The sequence below is a fragment of the Tinamus guttatus genome, unplaced genomic scaffold (genome assembly GCF_059628265.1).
Source record: "Tinamus guttatus ecotype Peru unplaced genomic scaffold, ASM5962826v1 Tinamus_guttatus_pri_ptg000601l, whole genome shotgun sequence".
In the NCBI taxonomy this organism is placed as follows: domain Eukaryota; kingdom Metazoa; phylum Chordata; class Aves; order Tinamiformes; family Tinamidae; genus Tinamus; species Tinamus guttatus.
The window spans coordinates 5,112,219-5,130,254 of NW_028289135.1; the positions used below are offsets into that span (position 1 = coordinate 5,112,219).

The window sequence follows — 18,036 nt, forward strand, 5'->3', positions numbered from 1 at the left end:
CATGGAAAGTCTCCTGGATTCCTCGGCATGAGCGCAGACCCTATCACTGAGCTGATTGCTGCAACCACTTTGCAAAAGGGACTGCACACAGCATTCCTAAAGAAACTGCACTTTGGTATGCCAGCCCCGATGCAAAAGCACACAACTTCCTTGTAGGTGTTGTGCAGCACACAACAGGCACCCATAATCCACAGAGCACAGACAATGGTTTGTATCTTTGTTTGCACTGTGCCTGTCTTGTAGTCAGATGACCAAACACATGCTCATTTCCACCACAGAGGTAGTAAGATCACACCTAAACCAGGCACAGGCTCCCCTGTTCTTCTAGAAGGACCTTGTGGACTACGGGGTATTTCCCATGGGGCAGATGAGCACATGAACACAGCCGAAGTATTTTCTTTTTGCGAGCATGACCACTAAGTAACTGCAGTTCCAACAACAGTTTGCATAATGGTGACCAAACTGTTACAGCTTGTGCGTTACACACCTACACAAAACTCTCTTTATAAAGCACCGATTTGCACTGCCACACTAACGCAGCTAAACCGCTCCCGAGGCGGCCGGCGCAGCTCGCGCGGCTCTAACGCCCAACGGCCGCCCGGCCCCCGCCGCGCCGCGCGCAGGCGCGGAGCCCGCCGCCGCCTCGCGCCCAACCGCCGCTCTCCCCCGGCCCGTTGCGTGTCCTCGTGACTTCCGGAGTGGCCCGGGCAGCGCAGCGCAGCGGCCCCGCGTCCCGCCGAGCGGCGCGATGGAGAAGCTGCGGCGGGTGCTGAGCGGGCAGGACGACGAGGAGCAGGGTCTGACGGCGCAGGTACGGCCCGCCGGCGCCTCCTCTGCCTCAGCGAGGCGCCCCCGCCTCCCCCGCCCCCGGTCTCGCCCCCGCGGGGCCGGGAGCCGGTCCGGCGGCTGCACGCATGTTCGTGTCCGGGTCGGGAGAAAACAGCCGTGGGTACCGGGACGCGAGCGGGACTGTGCGGGTGTCCGAGCGGTGAGGGCCCCCCCTCCGAGGTGTCGCCGTGGGGAGTTTTTCTCGCCGCGCTGGTGGCTTCGGTTCGACGGTTTCTTTTCCCCACCTGACTCCCTGTTGTACCCTTTTCGTGCGTGTGTTTGTCTTCCTCCTGCGTGGCTTTGGTTTATGTGTTACTGCTTTGAAGTGTTTCTCTTACCCTCTCTCGGTGTGTGTTCGTAGGAGTTTATTTATTTATTAACTATACACTTGAAGTGCTACTAAACGTTCTTATTGCTCCCCCTGTAACTTTCCTCGGGTATTTTCTTACTGTATTCAAACACGTTGTAGTCCTAGGGTTTCACTTCCAGTTTGCAGCAGTTCTGAGCACACCCTTGAAAAGCCTGTTACATGTTTAGCCCAGTCGGCTGCTGTTATCTGCTGGCTAAAGTGCTGCTCGTTGCAGGGAATCCGGGTACTGTCAGCCACAGAGTCCTGGAGTGCAGCGGACCGTAGGGCAGTCTGCGTCTGGCCTGTAGCTAATAAACCCTGCTGGCCATAGCTGCCTCTGTGTCCTTGGTGTCTAGGATGTGCTGGTGTGAGGCCTGTGGCTTTGCACAGAGTTGCAGCTGGCCTGTGGGGTTCAAGAGCTCGGGTTCTTGGTCACGACAAAATCACATCCAGGTGTGATGCCGCTCTGGAAGCGGGCTGGGCCTGTGCCCCGTCACATCTGAGTTAACCGGCCGTGTTGGGGGTGCTTCACCTGATCTCATGTCAAGCTTTATCAAAGAGATGCTTTGCTATTAATCTTCACACTAAAAGATATCAATTCGGAGATAAGTCTTCAGGTCCGTTTCGTATGTGGCACAAATTGTGATGAAGAGACTCGATGTGATGTTTGTTTCAAGGCAGCAGTCAAAAGATAATTGCCTAAACTTTGAATAGTTTTTGGTTTGAGATGTGTGTTCTCAGAAAGGGGGAACTGAGCTGAGACTGTCACTTGTTAAATGTTAGTAACCAAATAGCTAAACTATATATAGTATAATTTGATGATCATATGTAGTGGTGTTACAGTGTGAGAAGACTTTAAATAGCAAGAACGTGTACATATTTAAAAGCTATCCTGTATGCTGTAGAAGCGCACGTGGAAACTCAGGACAGAAAAAAACAAAACAGAAAATATTTTTCTTCAGATTTTCATAATGAAATCAGTTACTGCCATGGGGCCAGAACTTAACAACAAACCCTCTGCTTTCATTAAAAACTAATCTTCAATAAAATGATATGTATTTCATATTAACCTACCCCTGAACACGCATTAAGAGCTAGATCCTTTGACTATACTGAACACATCTTTGGATTTGTGCTTTCTCAGCTACTTAAATTTGCTGTCAAGAAAAAAAAAACTTCTAGAATCTGTTCTAAGTCTGTAAAAGATTTAAAAGAAATTCTGCATGAAAACTTCTGCAAGCTTATTTTTAAAGGGAATAGGAGCCCAGGTTCAATGATCAGGAATGCAAGAAATGTTCTTGCTCAAAGGCAGTTTTTCAGGTTACTGTGTGATTTATTGGGTGTCCATGGTAGGCATGCACTGTTCAGTAGGGTTACAGCTTTCTGACACTTGCACCTTGTGCACTGGACTGTTGCAATGCCATGCCTGATGATTTGGGAAGTCTGCCTTCCTGATTCCAGTTTCTGCTTTGGTTTCTGTCTCGATTTCTGGGTGCTTTTGGTCATTTCTTAGATTTCATGTTCTCTTGGAGTCTCCTATGGATAAAGATCTTTGTTGTTTTCCCAGGAGTTGGGCATTAAAGCCCAGCTATAGAAAGCCAAGCATTTCTGTTCTTTCTCCTCCTTCTCCCTCTCCGTTTTGTTAATTGCTTAGAAACAAGTTGATAACTGGCATACCAAGAAGGATAGGCCTTATAGGAATTCCCTCCCTCCTACCCCCCTTCACAGCTTTTCTGGAGAAACTTTCTCCAGATGTGGAATCCGTGTTGCAATTTTGTCCGTTTTTCTAAGTAAAAGCTACTGCTCACACAAGTGCTACAGAGTGGTGTGCCAACTATTTTTATCTGAAATTGGGAATGAGCTGTACAGTTTATGTGAGACAATACTAGAGAAATATGTCAATCATCTGACTTTTGACTGCTTTTGCTATAAATACAGCTTAAACAACTTAACTTTTTCTTAGGAGTCTTATTCAAAGTAACCATTGAATTTAATTGTGAAAAACTAAACTTATTTTTCCTGGCCATCATGCTGCCCGAAATTCTTGCTCATGTAGTAGACATGGCAGAATAGCTCCAAGTCAGTTCCCTAACTTCACCAGATCATAGTCTGACACTTTTATTACAAGCTGAAATCTGTATTGTAAATTGTTGAACTAAGTACCTGTTATTCCACTTCTGCTGCACGGTGCTTTACCACAAGGGTGAAACAGCCATCTCAAAGGTTTTCAATTCCACTAAATCCAAATGCACCAGCACTTAAAAAAATACGATCGAGAAACTGGAGCTCCGTGGTTTTGGTTATTGCATTAACTATGTGTAGCTTGAGATCATAAATAGTAATGGTCGCAGAAATGGTTGGAGGATCAGACTTTGTTTTAATGTCAATTCATTTCTTCAGTTTTGTCATTGTGTGAATACTGTCCCACTGAGATCTGGCAGCCCTTGCTCGTGCTGTTTAGCCTCTTGTGCGGTTCATGTGCACAAGGTATTGCCGATCCAGGCTTTTAATAATATATCTATAAAATGTATTTAATGTATTAAGCTGTTTTTAAAATTGCATTTTGGATTTGACTTTTTCTGAGCTTTTTAAGGTTCATTTGTCTGCATTCTTAGCATTTTTTTTTTCTACTGAATAACCGTTGCAGGTTATAAGCTGATAAGCTTGAAGAAACATTTTGCCTTCATCCTCTCCCTCCTTTTTCCAGGAAATCTCACATGTGTCATGTGTTGGGTCTGCTGATACTTTTAGCTCACCCAGCCCTTCCTTTCTGAGCTAGAGTTGAAAGGACTTTACCTTTTTTTTTTTTTTTTTTTAATGTACATGTGATTAGCTGCATGAATAGATAAAGCTAAAAGCATGATTCAAATGTGTATCTTCAGTTCTTTACCACCAGCTTTTCCTCCACTCCCCACCCATACAGGCATTTACAAATGACTGTCAAATACGGCTTCAAATATTGAATCATGTTTTAGTTACTCTTTTTGTCTATCTCTTTAATGCTTACATAAGGATAAAGAGTTGGATCTAATGAGGTAAGTGGCATCCTCAGGCCTTTGGAAAGTTCTGCTTTAGTTTCTGAACAGAGAAAAAGGGGCAGAAAATTCAGTACCATATTGTGTTCTAGCAGTGTATTCAGCAAGTATGCAAATACAGAAGATTGTTTTCAGTATTCTGATCCTTTGCACATTAAATATTCCAAATATTTAATTTAAATAAGGTTGGTAGCAGGTTTTTTGTTTGTGTGTTTTTTAAGTAGAAAAGAGCAAGCCATTCTTTGAAGCACATTTGGATACTGATTCATTAGAGCCCATAAATGTTAGTTTTTGTAATTCCTTTGGATTATATTGGGTATGGATTCTTTGTTTGTACAGATGCGATATTATTTTAAGTAGCAACCAAATTTCATTCATTTGCTTACCACTACCTGAAGGGAAGATTTCTGAAGAGAATGGAACATCACCTATTTATCCAACTGGGGAAGTTCTGCTGTTGTACATTTGGTTGATAATAGTTGAGAATAGCTGTAGAGTAGATAACAGGAACAGAAATGAGAGGTCAAGTTCCCTTGTGTGATTGTGTGATTGAAAAGTTACGTTTTACAATCATCTTGGGTCTATTGAAGCAACAGTCAATAGAGCAACTTGCAACAGAGCATAAATTTAATTCTAGTGGCTTGTAGAAAGCTGAAATGAAGAGCATGACCGGAAAAAACAGGCTGAGCAGATCTAACAAGTCACTGCTGCTGAAAGGGATGTTTCTGGTGCCAGCCGTGCAGCTCTGCCGCTTCTCTTGTGTTAGCATTGCTGCTTTTCCAAACTCCTGCCATGCTGTTTTCTCCTTATTTGTCTAGCATAGGACTAAGCCATGGAAGTGAGAGGCAGAGTAGTCCTCTAGCTTCTGGAGCTGGGTCGCCTTTCTTTTTGGAAGGATTTGACAGTGCCAGAGTTGCCCAGGAGAAGTAGGAAGCGTCTTGCTCCTTGCCGTGAGCAAGCTCTCGGGTGGGAAGTTGTGTTAATCGCCTATGCCTTTTTTTCTTCCCTGTAAGGAACAGTAATTGAGGGGGAATTGTAATACTTGCACAGCATACTTGTACTGGTAGGAACAGTGGAGTCCATGTAGTAGCAGATGATAGTAGTAGTAGCTGTAGGAATATACAGTAATGTGCCAATGGAGATGTTCACCAGCAAGTCGCTAGAAGCTCCTGTCATTTTCCTGCTTTGAAACAACTGTATGGGAATTTAAGTTTGTTGTAGGTAGCTGAGGAAGTAATTATTATGCAAGCAGACATGTTTCTTAGGCTAGTTAAAATAACTGGTTTTGTTTGAGGCAAACTGTTTTCAATTAAACACTTTAATAGTAAAGGAAACGTGCCTTTCAAATGTTTTAAAACTGATTCTAATATCTTCCCCACCCCCTCTTTTTTTTTTCCTTTCCCCTCTTTCTTTCAAGGTCCTTGATGCTTCAACACTCAGCTTTGGTACCAGAGTCAAATGGTTTGGCATATGTTTTATTGCTGGCATTGCGTGTTCTATTCTCGTAAGTAAAGTGTGTGTGTTTGTTTTCCCAGTATTTTTATTCATGTTCTGTAGCAGAACCTCATTAATGTTAACACTTTATACTTATTTTTGTGCATGCTTTATATCTTGAAGCCTATGTTTTGCATCCGTAAACTTAATTGGGCATTAAAATATGTAATTACTGTATAGGGACTACTGTTCTGTAAATTCAGTTTTTGACAATCTTGCTTCCTCTCAAAGAAGACAAATGCAATGTAGTATTCTTTGTGACATACTAGGAAGGAGCTTTTGTTTAGTAGTCTTATTTTCATAACTTTGGGAAAACTTTAAGAAGCTGCCAACATTATGCCTCACATAAATCGATGGATGCTGAGTGTGGCAGCATGTTGACGGTTGGAAGAGCTGTACTGTGACTGGTCTGGGGTTGGCAAAACATTTGTTCAGGTCTTGAACATGGAATGTTGGAAGGAGGCTCAGGCTTGCCCTTGAAAGTTGAAATCTTAATTGATTAGATCTAGAAAAGCATGATCTGGGTAACTGGTGCTCCAGAGCAGTTCTTCTGCATGTAGTGTCTCAGCAGTAGGTAAAATAAGTGTAGAGTGAGAATTTGGATTGAGGTTTGAGGGGAGGATTATTATTAATTTTCTTTCCTTATGTGATCTTTTCAACGAAAGTTGGTTGGATTTTCGCTCTTCACAGAGCACATAAGATTTGGCTTGCGTGCAGTGTAGTTCTTTGCTTATGTTGCTGCTGCTTCGTTGGCATTTAGCTTGAAATCCCCTAAATCCAAAGAGGTGTGTTTGACAGGTAGGAAGAAGCAGTTATGGAGAAGCAGCCTGTTTACTGTTTGAGGTAAATACTAAATGATAGTGACTCACTGGATTCTCCTGAGGGTGGGACCCTCTGGTTCCTTATCCAAACTCTCAGTTTGCTAAGGCTGCCTGAGACCTTGAGGTAAACCTAAACTATTGTGGTCTTTTCTGAGAGGTCTTGTTTCAGTAATAATCTACTCAGTAAAGAAACTAGAGGTTGGTATCCTTCATACTGAATCCATACTGAGTGCAGTGACACAGATTCTGGCCAGATATATGTTGTATAGATCATGCAATTCCTAAAGAAGGCGCTGGAGTTTGGGCTAGTTTTTAGGGTTAATTCGGTGATAGGTGGTTGACTTCCCTTCAGCCTTTCCGAGCAAGAAATATATAACCAATATAATTATGAATTTTAGTACATAGCTGTTTATTTTAACCTCAATTTCTGGACAGATTACAGTTACTCCTTGCTGCTGTTTCTCAGACTTTAAGCATTGTGCCTGGTCTGTATCAAGAAGTCCTGTTTCTAATTTAGAATACAATATGTATATAGCTATGTAGATATACATCTAATATTATTTCAGAATATACCTGATATTTAAATTTCATATTTTCAAAGCTGGTAGGTGTATTAGTTTTTTGGCTGACTAGTATTGCTAACAAGTATATTTTCTTTAGATTTATCTCTGCAAGAGGTAGTCTGTCTTTGTTACAGTCATCCCTTGTTACTTTTTGTGGTTTCTGCACTGTACTCTGTGCAAACTGACCACAAAGATTGCCACTGAAATTGCAGTTGGGTAGTGTTTTGATTGTAACTTAAGCTCTGTTTCTTCTTTATCTTAAAAATCATCAGAAAACTTGGATTTTTAGTGTTTTGTTGAAATTTAACAGAGAGTGTCTTGTTAGTTTTTAGAATGTTTCTTTTCAGATTCTGTACAGTTAGACTGAATCTAGGGGGCCTACTGGAGGAAAATGAAATTTTAGATGTTAGTGTTTATGACACTTTTCCCTTCGTGCATTATTTATCTATACTAACAGATCTTAAGGAAGCTGAAATTGTGTCATAAAAACCAAAATAAACATTACATAGCTGTGAAATACATTACAAAATATATTAAATCAATACATGATTTTGCCAGCAGGTGGCAATAGAAGCATGCTTCATATTGGCAACAACGAGTTCCTGAGAACAGAGTATTGCTACTATATATTAAGATGATGTTCTTCAGAGTCTCTGAAAATAAATATGTAGTATGCATTTTAAATTAGATGACTAATTACAAACATGCAAATGTTCTGTCTTGTGTAGGGAACAGCATTGCTATGGCTCCCAAAGGGAATCAAACTTTTTGCAGTGTTCTATACTCTGGGAAATATTGCTGCATTAGCCAGGTATGCTTTGCTAATTATTATTGATAACAAAATGCTCTCATTTTCAATCATTTTTGTAAAACGCTGTCTATTTTGCCTATCAATAATTTTGAATAAACAACCTTGATATCATGTTGGAATGCTAATATCGTAAAAATCTTATTTATTACATAGTTTTATGATTATCACAATTAAAGAAGATCAGTTATGCATTTGTTCTTGCCTCAATATTATGTCTGCTGCAAGTATTTCTTAGATATCTTGATTGCTATGTGAATGTTCTGGGCTTTTTGCAGTTTCCTTTCGCTAGATGCAGAGGTACTTCAGTTTTGGCAAAAAAATGGTAGTCTGCCTGCTGTAGATGTCTTTTTTAAAAGCAAGAGGAGTCTTCCAGTAGCAAAGACACCTTCCTTTTTTTTTCTCTCTTGGAAAATACTTTGAAAAAGGAGAGGTTCAGGATATCCTCATTTTGAATATGAGGCCAGGCAGAATCTAAAACTGTTCACTTTGTGTTTTTTTAACTCTGCTCAGTTATTTGCAGTGGTCAATTAAGATTGTGGATTTTTTTTTCTTGATTTTATGGTTCAGCAGCCAAGATAAGAACGCTGAGAAAAATTAGCTTGCATTGAGCTGAATTTATTTATTTTTTCCTACTAAAATGAGAAAATGTATCTTTTTTTTCTTTTTTAGCTTACAAATTTCTGAGGTGTGCATATGTGTCTTAATGAAGAGAAGGGAATGTATTCACAAATGTATTTGTAGCAGGATGTACTCCTGTTAGTAGGAGAGCATCTGGGGTGGGGGATTATGTTTTAGTCTCTTCCTTGGGAGACTTACTCTCATCTTTCTTCAACTGTGGAAGGTGCTAGGCTTATGGCTGGTTCTGAGAGGGAGCTCACACTGCCCAAATGACTTGCACCTCATATTAACGAAGTTATCTAGGAAGGGGATTAAATTTAGGTTTCTGACTCTACAGTGAAGCTTTCAGAACTCAAGGCTAGAATCATTCTTGCTCTTGCTGAAGTAGTGGCTTTAGCAGCATGGTTGGAAGAGACTGGTATTCTGTGCTTGAAGCTAGAATAGTTACTGCTTTGAGTATGAATTTTGTTTCGGAGAGCCACAAAATGGTTGAATAAAGGGATGTACAGAGATCATCTGGTCCAACCAGCTCTGCTCAAGCAGCATCCCTAGAGCAGGTTACCCATGACCCCGTCTAGTCAGGTTTGGAGTATCCCAAAGGAGGGAGACTCATCAGTTTCTGTGGGCAACCTGTTCTAATGTTCAGCAGCCTCTTGTGCTGTCCTGGGTGCCACTGAGAGAAGTCTGGCTGCATCTTCCCCACGTTTCCCACCACGTATTCATAACACCAGTAAGAACCACCCACCCTCCCCCCCCCCCCAACTTTTCTTCTCCAGGCTACACAACTCCAGCCCTCTCAGCCTCCTCTTGAGTGTCAAATGCTTCCCTTAATCGTCTTTGTGGCCTTTCAGTGGACTCAATCTAATATGTCCGTGTCTTTCATGTATTGAAGAAGCTCAGATTTGGATGCAGTGCCCCAGGCGCGACCTCACCACAGTCTCCTTCAACCTGCTGGTAAAGCTCTTAATAGTACAGTACAGCCCAGGAGGCTGTCGGCACTCCTTGCCACTAGGGTACATTGTTGATCCACATCCCACTCATCCACCGGGACCCCCAGTTCCTCCTTTGCAAAGATGCTTTTCAGCAGATCAGCCCCAGCTTGTGCTGGTTCATGGGGCTATTCCTCTCCAGGTACAGAACTTTGCATTTCCCTCTGAATTCAGTGAGGAATTTCTGCCTATTTCTCCAGCCTGTTGAGGTTCTGAACGGCAGGGCAACCATCTGGTGTATCAGCCGCTGCTGGTTTTGCATCATCAGCAAGCTTGGTGGTGGTGATCTCTGTGCTGTCATCCAGCTTATGTTTAAAATATATTAAATATGTTAAAACAGGATTGTCTCTCCATACCAACTTCTGGGGGGTGCCACTAACGACTGATGTCCGATTGGATTTGGCGCTGCCGATGCAATCCTCGGAGCCTGCCAGTTTTCACTCCCCCTCACTGTTGCTTTTTCTAGCACACAATTCATCAGCCAGTCCTTGAGGATGCCTTGGGTCCAGAGCCTTACTAAAAATAAACAACATTCACTGCTCTCCCCTCATCCACCAAACCAGCCATCTTGTTGCTGAAGGTTATCAGACAGGCTAAGCATGATTTCCCTTTCACAAATCCGTGCTGGCTATTCCTGGTCACTCCTTTATCCCTTATGGGTCGGGAAGTAGTATTCAAGAGAACCAGTTGCTTCATTGCCTCCTGTAGCAATTGAGCTGAGGCTGACTGGTGTGTGGTTGCTGGATCCTCCTTCTTGCCCCACCTTGAGGATAGGACATACCTTGAAGATACCAGTAAAGACTGAGGTGAAGTGCCCTGCCCTATTCAGCAGCAGTTTTCCCTAACCACCTTTTTGCTGCTTATGTATTTACAGAAGCCTTTCCTGTTGCCCATAATGTCACCTGTCCCTGGTTCTGCCTCTTGTATCTTCCTTTCTATGTCTCTGTTCAGTCAGGAGCTTCTTGCTCATCCCTGTGAGCTGTCTGCTGCCTTTACCTGATTTTCCACTTGTTGAAAGGAGCTGATCCTTGAAAATCAGCCAGCTCTTTGGGGGCCTTCTTCCCTCCAGACTATGTGCATGGGATTCTTGACAGAATTCTTCCAAGGAGATTTCTGAGCAGACCAAAGTTTGCTGTGCTGTTCACATCTTCCAGTTGGCATGAACAAGGAGGACCTAGAGTTGCTGACTACTTTCATTTTTTCCTCAGATAACTACACAGTAAAAGGAAGCTGGAAGTTTCGGTACAAACTATTAATTTTTGTTCTTGCTGTTCTTGGGCTTGCGTGCTGAATTTGGGTGAAGTTAGAGCTCCATTGTAGTCTCGACTGTAGTTACTTGAGCGCTACCTGGATAGGAGGTTTAAGCAGAAGTTTTCTATTTGGTGTTAGTATTTATTTGGCAAGTCAGTTTAAGAAAAAAAGTGTCAAAATTTAAGTTTCCTAGGCTTTGCTGGAATATCAATTTAATACTCTCAAAGGAAGTTGATAGCTAAAGTTGACTCAACATGGACACTGTTTCCAGTATTGCCCTCGAGTATTGCCCTTTGTATTCTACAGGTGTCTGCTGAACACTGAAATGTCTTTCTTAGCATGTATAGTGATTTAATTGCAGGAAAACTGGTTAATTTAGTGTGATCTTTTGCAAAGTGTGTTGTTGTGGGTTTTATTTATTTTTTGAAAACAACTTACTCTGTTTTTTCATCTCTTCTATTAGTACATGTTTCCTGATGGGGCCCCTGAAGCAATTGAAAAAAATGTTTGAGCCAACGAGGTTAATAGCTACAATTGTGATGCTGGTAAGCTCTCTTAATACCTTTTATCTATTTCTGCTTGTTGACAAGTTTTTTCATTTTGTTTTAAAACTAAATGGGAGGCTTTTCTAAAGGGACAATATTTCTTTACATCTCCTTTATACAGAATGCTAATAGTCAGGCAAATAGCTACACATGATTACCTAATTCCTTCCTGAGAGTCTATGCTTTTTTATTATTATTATTTTTTGGTTATGCTTTTGTTAACCTAATCATTTGTAGTAAAATAGTTTCTACTAAATCCTATCATTAGGTTGTTTGTTTCTTAGCTTGTTTTCTAAAATGATTTCTTAAAGAACAGGGCTACAGCAAGTCATTTCACCTCCTGCCAAAATTGTGGTGACCAAGTCTACGCTGGCAGTTGTCAGTTATGACTGTCTGTTTAGCTTAGTGGTTCAGCATTTGCTTAGTTAACTGTTTTGTTCTCCCTGTCATATTTCTAATTAATTGCAGCTAATGTGGATAAGAAACCCTCAGTGAGCTCTCTCTGGTCTGCTATCATATGGGTTGTGTATTCTCACAAACCTCCCATGGAAAAAAAAAAAACAGTTTTCTCATTTGAGAAGCTCTTGTTTTCCCACTTTCTTTGAAGACATTACTTGATCTTTGCTGGGACTCTGAACTCTGAGTTAAAATGTAACTTTTTTACCTCAAGAAGATAAGGCAGGTGAAAGAAGAATAGGGTAGGAAAAAGGCAGACAGGGAACAGAGAATGTGAGTGGTAGATGCAAGCTAAGAACATTTGGATGGAAAACTTCAGTGATATGGAAAAGAACTGGAAAACTTTTAAAGCAACTTTTGGTGAGTTTGACTTTTTTTTCTCCCCCACCCCTTCAGAAAACTATTCCAGGCTCTTTAGTGCAGGTTAACAAGAGCAAAGGTTCTTTGGTAGCTGAGAAGACTTGGGAATCCTGGTTCTTTGAGCTGCCTAGCAGAAAGCTAGAATGGGACGCAATTCAGGAGTTGCAAATATGTCTGGAAAAAATAATAGTCTTATTTAATTTTTTGCTTTTTTAATAAAATACCAAAATTTCTTTTTCAGTGAAAATAAAATGAGTTCTGTTTTGTTAGCTGCAATGACAAATAATGGGAGCCAGTTGAGTTTTAGTGGAAAAACAATTCCAATGATGGTTAAACTTGCACAAAGGTTGTGATTAATTTTGGATAGTAAGCTATCCCATGGGTAATGTTCCATCAAATATGCAAAAGAAAATCATGGAAATAACGCAATTGTGAATCATATGTGGGGGAGCTTACATTTCTATCAAATCTTCATTGCTTATTCTGCAAGGAAACTCCAGTTTTCAGGTGCTTGTGCTGTATTTTAACTAACGGTAAGATGAATAGGAATTATTTTTTTTTCTAAAAATCCTGAGATTGTATTTGCAGTTTTAAGCACAGACTGACAGCTGATAGGAAGTAGAAAAGAGCTGCACGAGTGGCTTGAATAAAGCTCCCTGTAGCTTTCTCATTGTGCACGAGGCAGCTGCTCCCCAGTGGGCTCTCCTTCGTTATTACTGGAAGATTAAAAACGCTGGCAGAAGCGGGGCCTGTGTCTGCCAAATACAGTAATTGTGAGGGGATGGTTTTAATAATGGATTGTTCATCACAGTGCAAATACCTATCTTGTCAGATACTGGTGTTACGGATGCTAGATTCAATATGATACCATCTACTGAACGGTGTGTTAAACAAGCAATTCTTAAGACTAATTGCATTAAAGGAAACTTTATCATCTCTGCGAGCCTCCCAGTAGATAGAACATGGAGTTGTGCTGATTTAGTTATGCTTCTAATTTAGTGCTTCAGGTTTCTCAAGTCAGTTCCTGGCTCCTCCTCCTCCTTCTAAACACTTGTCCCAGCACATCCTTTGTGCGTTGGAAAACACAGTTCAGCTTGCTCATGGGTGCAAATCTGAGAGGAGCAGCTGATCCCCCAGGGGGCTGGCCTGCCAGGTTCAGGGTCCTCAGCAGGCTGCAGAGATGGGCAGAGAGGAACCTCCTGAAGCTCAACCAGGGGAGACGCGGGGTCCTCCTGCTGCCCCTGAATCACCCCAGACAGGAGGTGACCTGCTTGAAAGCAGCTCTGTGGATGGGGTTGCCCATGAGCTAGCAGGGTGCCCTCCGTGTCGAGGAGGCTGGTGGCACCCAGGGCTGCATTGCAAAGAGCGTTGCCAGCAGCTGGAGGGAGGTGACGGTCCCCTCAGCCCGGGAGGCTGCACTGCAGGGCTGTGTCCAGGGTGCGCTCGTCCTGTGCGAGACGGACACAGAGCTATTGGAGCGAGTCCTGTGGGGGCTGCTAACGTGATGGCTGGGCTGGAACACCTGATGAGGAGAGGCTGCAAGAGCTGGGTCTCTTCAGCCTGGAGAAGAGAAGATTGAGGGGAACTTCTATAGAGTCACAGAGTCATTATGGTTGGAATAGACCTTTGAGATCATAGAGTCCAGTCATAAGCCCTTCGCTCCATGCCTGCTAAACTGTGTCCCTAAGTGCCTCATCTGCATGTTCCTTGAACACTGCCAGGGCTGGGGACTCCACCATTTCCCCTGGGCAGCCTGTTTCGATGCCTCAATGCTGTTCCATGTGTGAACATATATAAGTGTTTGTAGGCAGAATGTAGAGAGGATGGGGCCAGAGTCTTCTAGGCCCCCCTTCTAGGGGCAGGACAAGAGGCAACAGGTACAAACTGAAACACAGGAACTTATGTCTGAACAGGAGGAAAAAAAACTTACTGTGAGAGTGACAGAGCACTGGAACATGTTGCCCAGAGAGGTTGTGGAGCCTCCTTCTCTGGAGATCTTTCAAACCCATTTGGGAAACGTCCTAGACACTTCTAGGTGGCCCTGCTTGATCAGGGAGCTTGACTAGATAATATGCAGAGGTTGCTTCTAAGCTCAGCCATTCTGTGATTAATACAAAATTCTAAATATAAGCACTGTGTGCCTGTTTGTTTCATGAGTTCTTGAAAATGGCAATTACCCCATGAAATAAAAGCTGTGCTACAGCTGCTTGCTTGTATATGTGAGTATTCATTCTGTTTTTCTTTTTTTCTCCTTCTCTTGTCCCTTCTCCCTTCAGCTTTCTCTAATATTGACCCTCTGTGCTGTGTTCTGGGTAAGTGAGAATATTTTATTCCTCTAAAAGACATTTCTGCTTAGATTATTGATTGCACTATAGCTTTAAAATCAGGTCAGTGGTAAAGGAAATGTAAGCTCTTGGCTGTGGTGGTGTTTGTGTGTTCAACTGCAGTTGAATTTGGGTGAGCTGCCTACAAAGCTGGCATGGGATGCAGACGAGAATGCAAGACATAGAATATCAGTTCTTAGTCTGCAGGCTGCTTGTGTAAAAGCTAAGAAAAGCAAGTGAAAATACCTTCTTACCGTAAAGTGATTTATATTTCTGTTAGAAAAAGTGTAGTGATCTTTCAAAGCCACAGAGACTTTCATAATTGGATGCTAATGGGATGACAGATAAAATGGAACTAGAATCAGTTGTAAGAATGAGGAGGAAGTAATTAAGACGAGGCGTCATCAATTAACTAAACTTTTTCAGCTGAACAGGCTGTTTTACTTGTTTGTTGATGAATGCAAAAAAAACTAACTTGCAATATTTGTTTTGTTTTGACTTAGTGGGGTAAAAAAGGTTTGGCAGTATTATTCTGCATATTGCAGTTCTTGGCAATGACCTGGTAAGATACTTAAAATTCATTTTCACTTCTCCCTGCCCCTACACACGTATGATCATAAGCCTATGTATATACACATACTTTGCATAATGTTACTGTGCCCAAGTGCTAGCCTGAAATAGTATGTTTGCTTGTCTTAGCTGGATTATATAACTCCAGCAAAATCTATAGGCAAAATAGTAATTCTAGGTATATTCTGCAGTGTATTGTTCTTTGAACTCTTTTAGGCCTTCTGTGTAGAATTTTATATGCAAAACCACCAGTTGTACTGAGTGTATGAGAGCATAGTTAGGTGAACGCTTGCAGCCTGGTTGCAGTTTCTGAAACTGCTGCCTTCTCCATAAGGTAAAACTGAGCTGTGCGGTGTCCGTGGCCTAGGTGAGGTGTTTGTACTGACTCTAACTCCATCCCCTGTGGTCACTGTCTTGTTCGAACCTGCCCCGAGGGCAGGAACCACGGGAGCTTCCATCGGAGGACAGAGAACTGTTTAATCAGATGGGGGTGGATTCGCATGGTGCTAGACCTGGGTAGATAGTTAATACTGTATGGAGAGGAGCTAAAAACACGTTGTGTGTGTTTAGTTCCTCATTTATTAACTGTCCTAGAGCCTGAGCATGAGAGAATAAAACACAGACTATAGGTTTATGAGAAACAACTTCCAGATAACAATGAATGTGACACAATTGTGGCATACCTAAATAATATTAGGTGTATATTTACATAGGTCTCTACCTATTGTCTTCTAAATTGGGAAAAAAAAAAAAATCTCTCTATTGTCTTGAAGAACAGTTTTCCAGAAACTTCTATCCCTTTTGATCTGGTGGTGACAGTAAATTTCACTTCTGTGGGTTTTTTTTTTAAGCTAAGTTGATGAGCAATGGAAGTTATAAGCTACATTTAAAAAAAAATGCAAATAAGGAGACCCCTAGGATTACACTTAGTTCTTATCAAATTCCTTGTGTGTATTTCTTCTTTTTTCAAGTAAGCATTAAATTTAATAAGTAATGTTGTTTTGAAGTTCATGAGAACAGATTTCTTTCTTGCTGAATTAAAGTGAAATAATTGGGCTCTAGGAAAGACATGAAAATTCATCCATATATACTTTTTGCTCTTTTTCAGGTATAGTCTGTCATATATTCCTTATGCAAGGTGAGTTTGTGTAATTGCCTCCTTATTAACAGAAATCAGCTATCTTTATGGAGGGCAATATAATCTCCTTCTCTCCATTTTACTGTTTAGAAATGACATATTTGAACTCAAAGTAATAATTTAGATTTTAAATCGTGCAAAGTAGATCTTATTAAAGCTCTATTTTCCTTCTTGTTTTCACTGAAGATAAATACTGTTTCATTCTCCAGTGATTCAAAAAAAAATGTATTGATGCAATAGTAGCTCTTACAGTCTTTAAAGATAACAAGTCTGCAATCTACTTGATTAGAAGCAAGGGAAAAAAGGGTAATTTTGACTGCTAGGTCTGTTTGTGACCTCTTGCTTTTAGGAAAGGCAAAAGGAATGCTTTGCGTTCATTTTCTTTTTTTGGTGGGCTTTCGTTTTTACTGTTGTGCACAAAATGGGGAAGAACTAGTGAAAGCACATGCAACTAAACAAGATTAAGAATGTGTGTTTGGCTGATGCTTCATAGTAATGCAACTTGGTCTTTCCAAAAGGGAAAGGGTATGTATTCTAATATATACCCTACTGAATGAAGTTTTTCCCTGGTGAAAGGGAAAATGAATACAAAGTATTTTCTATCTGTCTTATTTCTATCTATTTCATCTGTAGCCTTTCTGTTTCTCTCAAGCCTATGGTGTTTCTGTAACCTTACAGAAAGCTGTTTGTAGTACAGATTTTATCTTTATTTATTTGGCATGGGAAGAATTAAATTGCAATTTAAGGTAGTTGCTATTTTCTGGATAGTTATAAGGAATGAAATACCATATAGGAAATGGTACTTCAAAATGTTATACCATTTCTGATGTCTCAACGTCTCCCTGTCAGATTGATTATTCTGAGTTTTGTAGCTGCTGTGGCCATGTGTGCAACATTCTCAGTAGAGCCTAATCTTTCTTAAACATACCCTGTTCCATGCAGAACATAAATGGAATTAATGGTCAGTGGCCTTTTCCTCCCTACCCTCAGTAGTTTCAGTTCTGATCAGGAAAAAAAGCTAGGCTTTATGCATCACTTCAGTTGTTTTTATTTGTCTTATTTATGGGCAAAAGGATTACATTTTCCACAGACTGCTTTGAGTAATACAATAACTGCCTAGTAATTTCTTTATGAATTACTAAATTTCTTGCTGATGTGGAATGCCATCACAAATCTCTATATGCTGCCCTTCCTAAAGGAAATGGTTATCTGAATGATGCTAGGTGCCAAGAAACAGTATTAGATACCTTGTTTAAAGTATCCAGAGATCTTAATTTACAACAAAATTGTAATTTTGTTGCTAAAAGCTGTCTGCTTTTAGCATATGCGGGGTTGTAAACAGCCTTGGAATTGGACTTGGCAGAGCTGAGCTTCAGGGTGGGCTCTGGCCTTTCTGTAGCTCATCCTGTCATGACTGCCAGCATCCTATACCACAAATCACTGTTTGATTTAGATTTCTATCCTAAATTTCAAAATTACAAATATTATAAAGAATATTAGAATATGTATATGTATGTGTGTATGATGTGTATGTGTATGATAAATACAAATACCTAATTGACCTTTTTTTCTTTCTTTTCAAAGGGATGCTGTGATTAAATGCTTCTCATCCTGTCTAGAATAAATTAAGAGCAGGGAGCCACTTTACACTTTAAGAGCCAACTTCTTCTGTGAATTTTGCTCAAAAAGCTATACTCTTCTACTCCTGAAATACCTAGTGACAATTTAGCATTGTCCTTGCCTTTGCAGTTGGAGGATTAAATCATTTTTACTAGTATCAGTTTTAAAAATAAATTGGGATAACTGCATTTCTTTACACTGGAACATTTAGGTTTTTTTAACCAAAAAGTACATCTAAATACTTTGTGGAAAACAGTCTTAAGT

The 18,036-nt window shown here is 40.9% G+C and overlaps 1 protein-coding gene across 1 annotated transcript; it reads left to right on the forward strand.

Moving 5' to 3' along the window:
* Positions 1 to 706: 706 nt before the first annotated feature.
* SFT2D1 (SFT2 domain containing 1) lies at positions 707 to 17,786 on the forward strand. Its single transcript, XM_088534827.1, has 8 exons — positions 707 to 811; positions 5,630 to 5,716; positions 7,819 to 7,901; positions 11,223 to 11,304; positions 14,397 to 14,432; positions 14,948 to 15,006; positions 16,123 to 16,152; positions 17,737 to 17,786. Exons 1-8 carry the CDS (start codon positions 749 to 751, stop codon positions 17,774 to 17,776), a joined length of 480 nt encoding a protein of 159 aa, XP_088390953.1. The 5' UTR covers positions 707 to 748; the 3' UTR covers positions 17,777 to 17,786.
* The last annotated feature ends 250 nt before the right edge of the window (positions 17,787 to 18,036 follow it).

What these genes read in the sequence shown, in the direction of transcription:
- SFT2D1 (XM_088534827.1), top strand. Translation starts at nt 749, where the DNA reads ATGGAGAAGCTGCGGCGGGTGCTGAGCGGGCAGGACGACGAGGAGCAG. An exon ending in TAGCTACAATTGTGATGCTG is followed by an intron (nt 11,305 to 14,396) that starts GTAAGCTCTCTT and finishes TTCTCCCTTCAG; the next exon opens with CTTTCTCTAATATTGACCCT. An exon ending in TCATATATTCCTTATGCAAG is followed by an intron (nt 16,153 to 17,736) that starts GTGAGTTTGTGT and finishes TTCTTTTCAAAG; the next exon opens with GGATGCTGTGATTAAATGCT.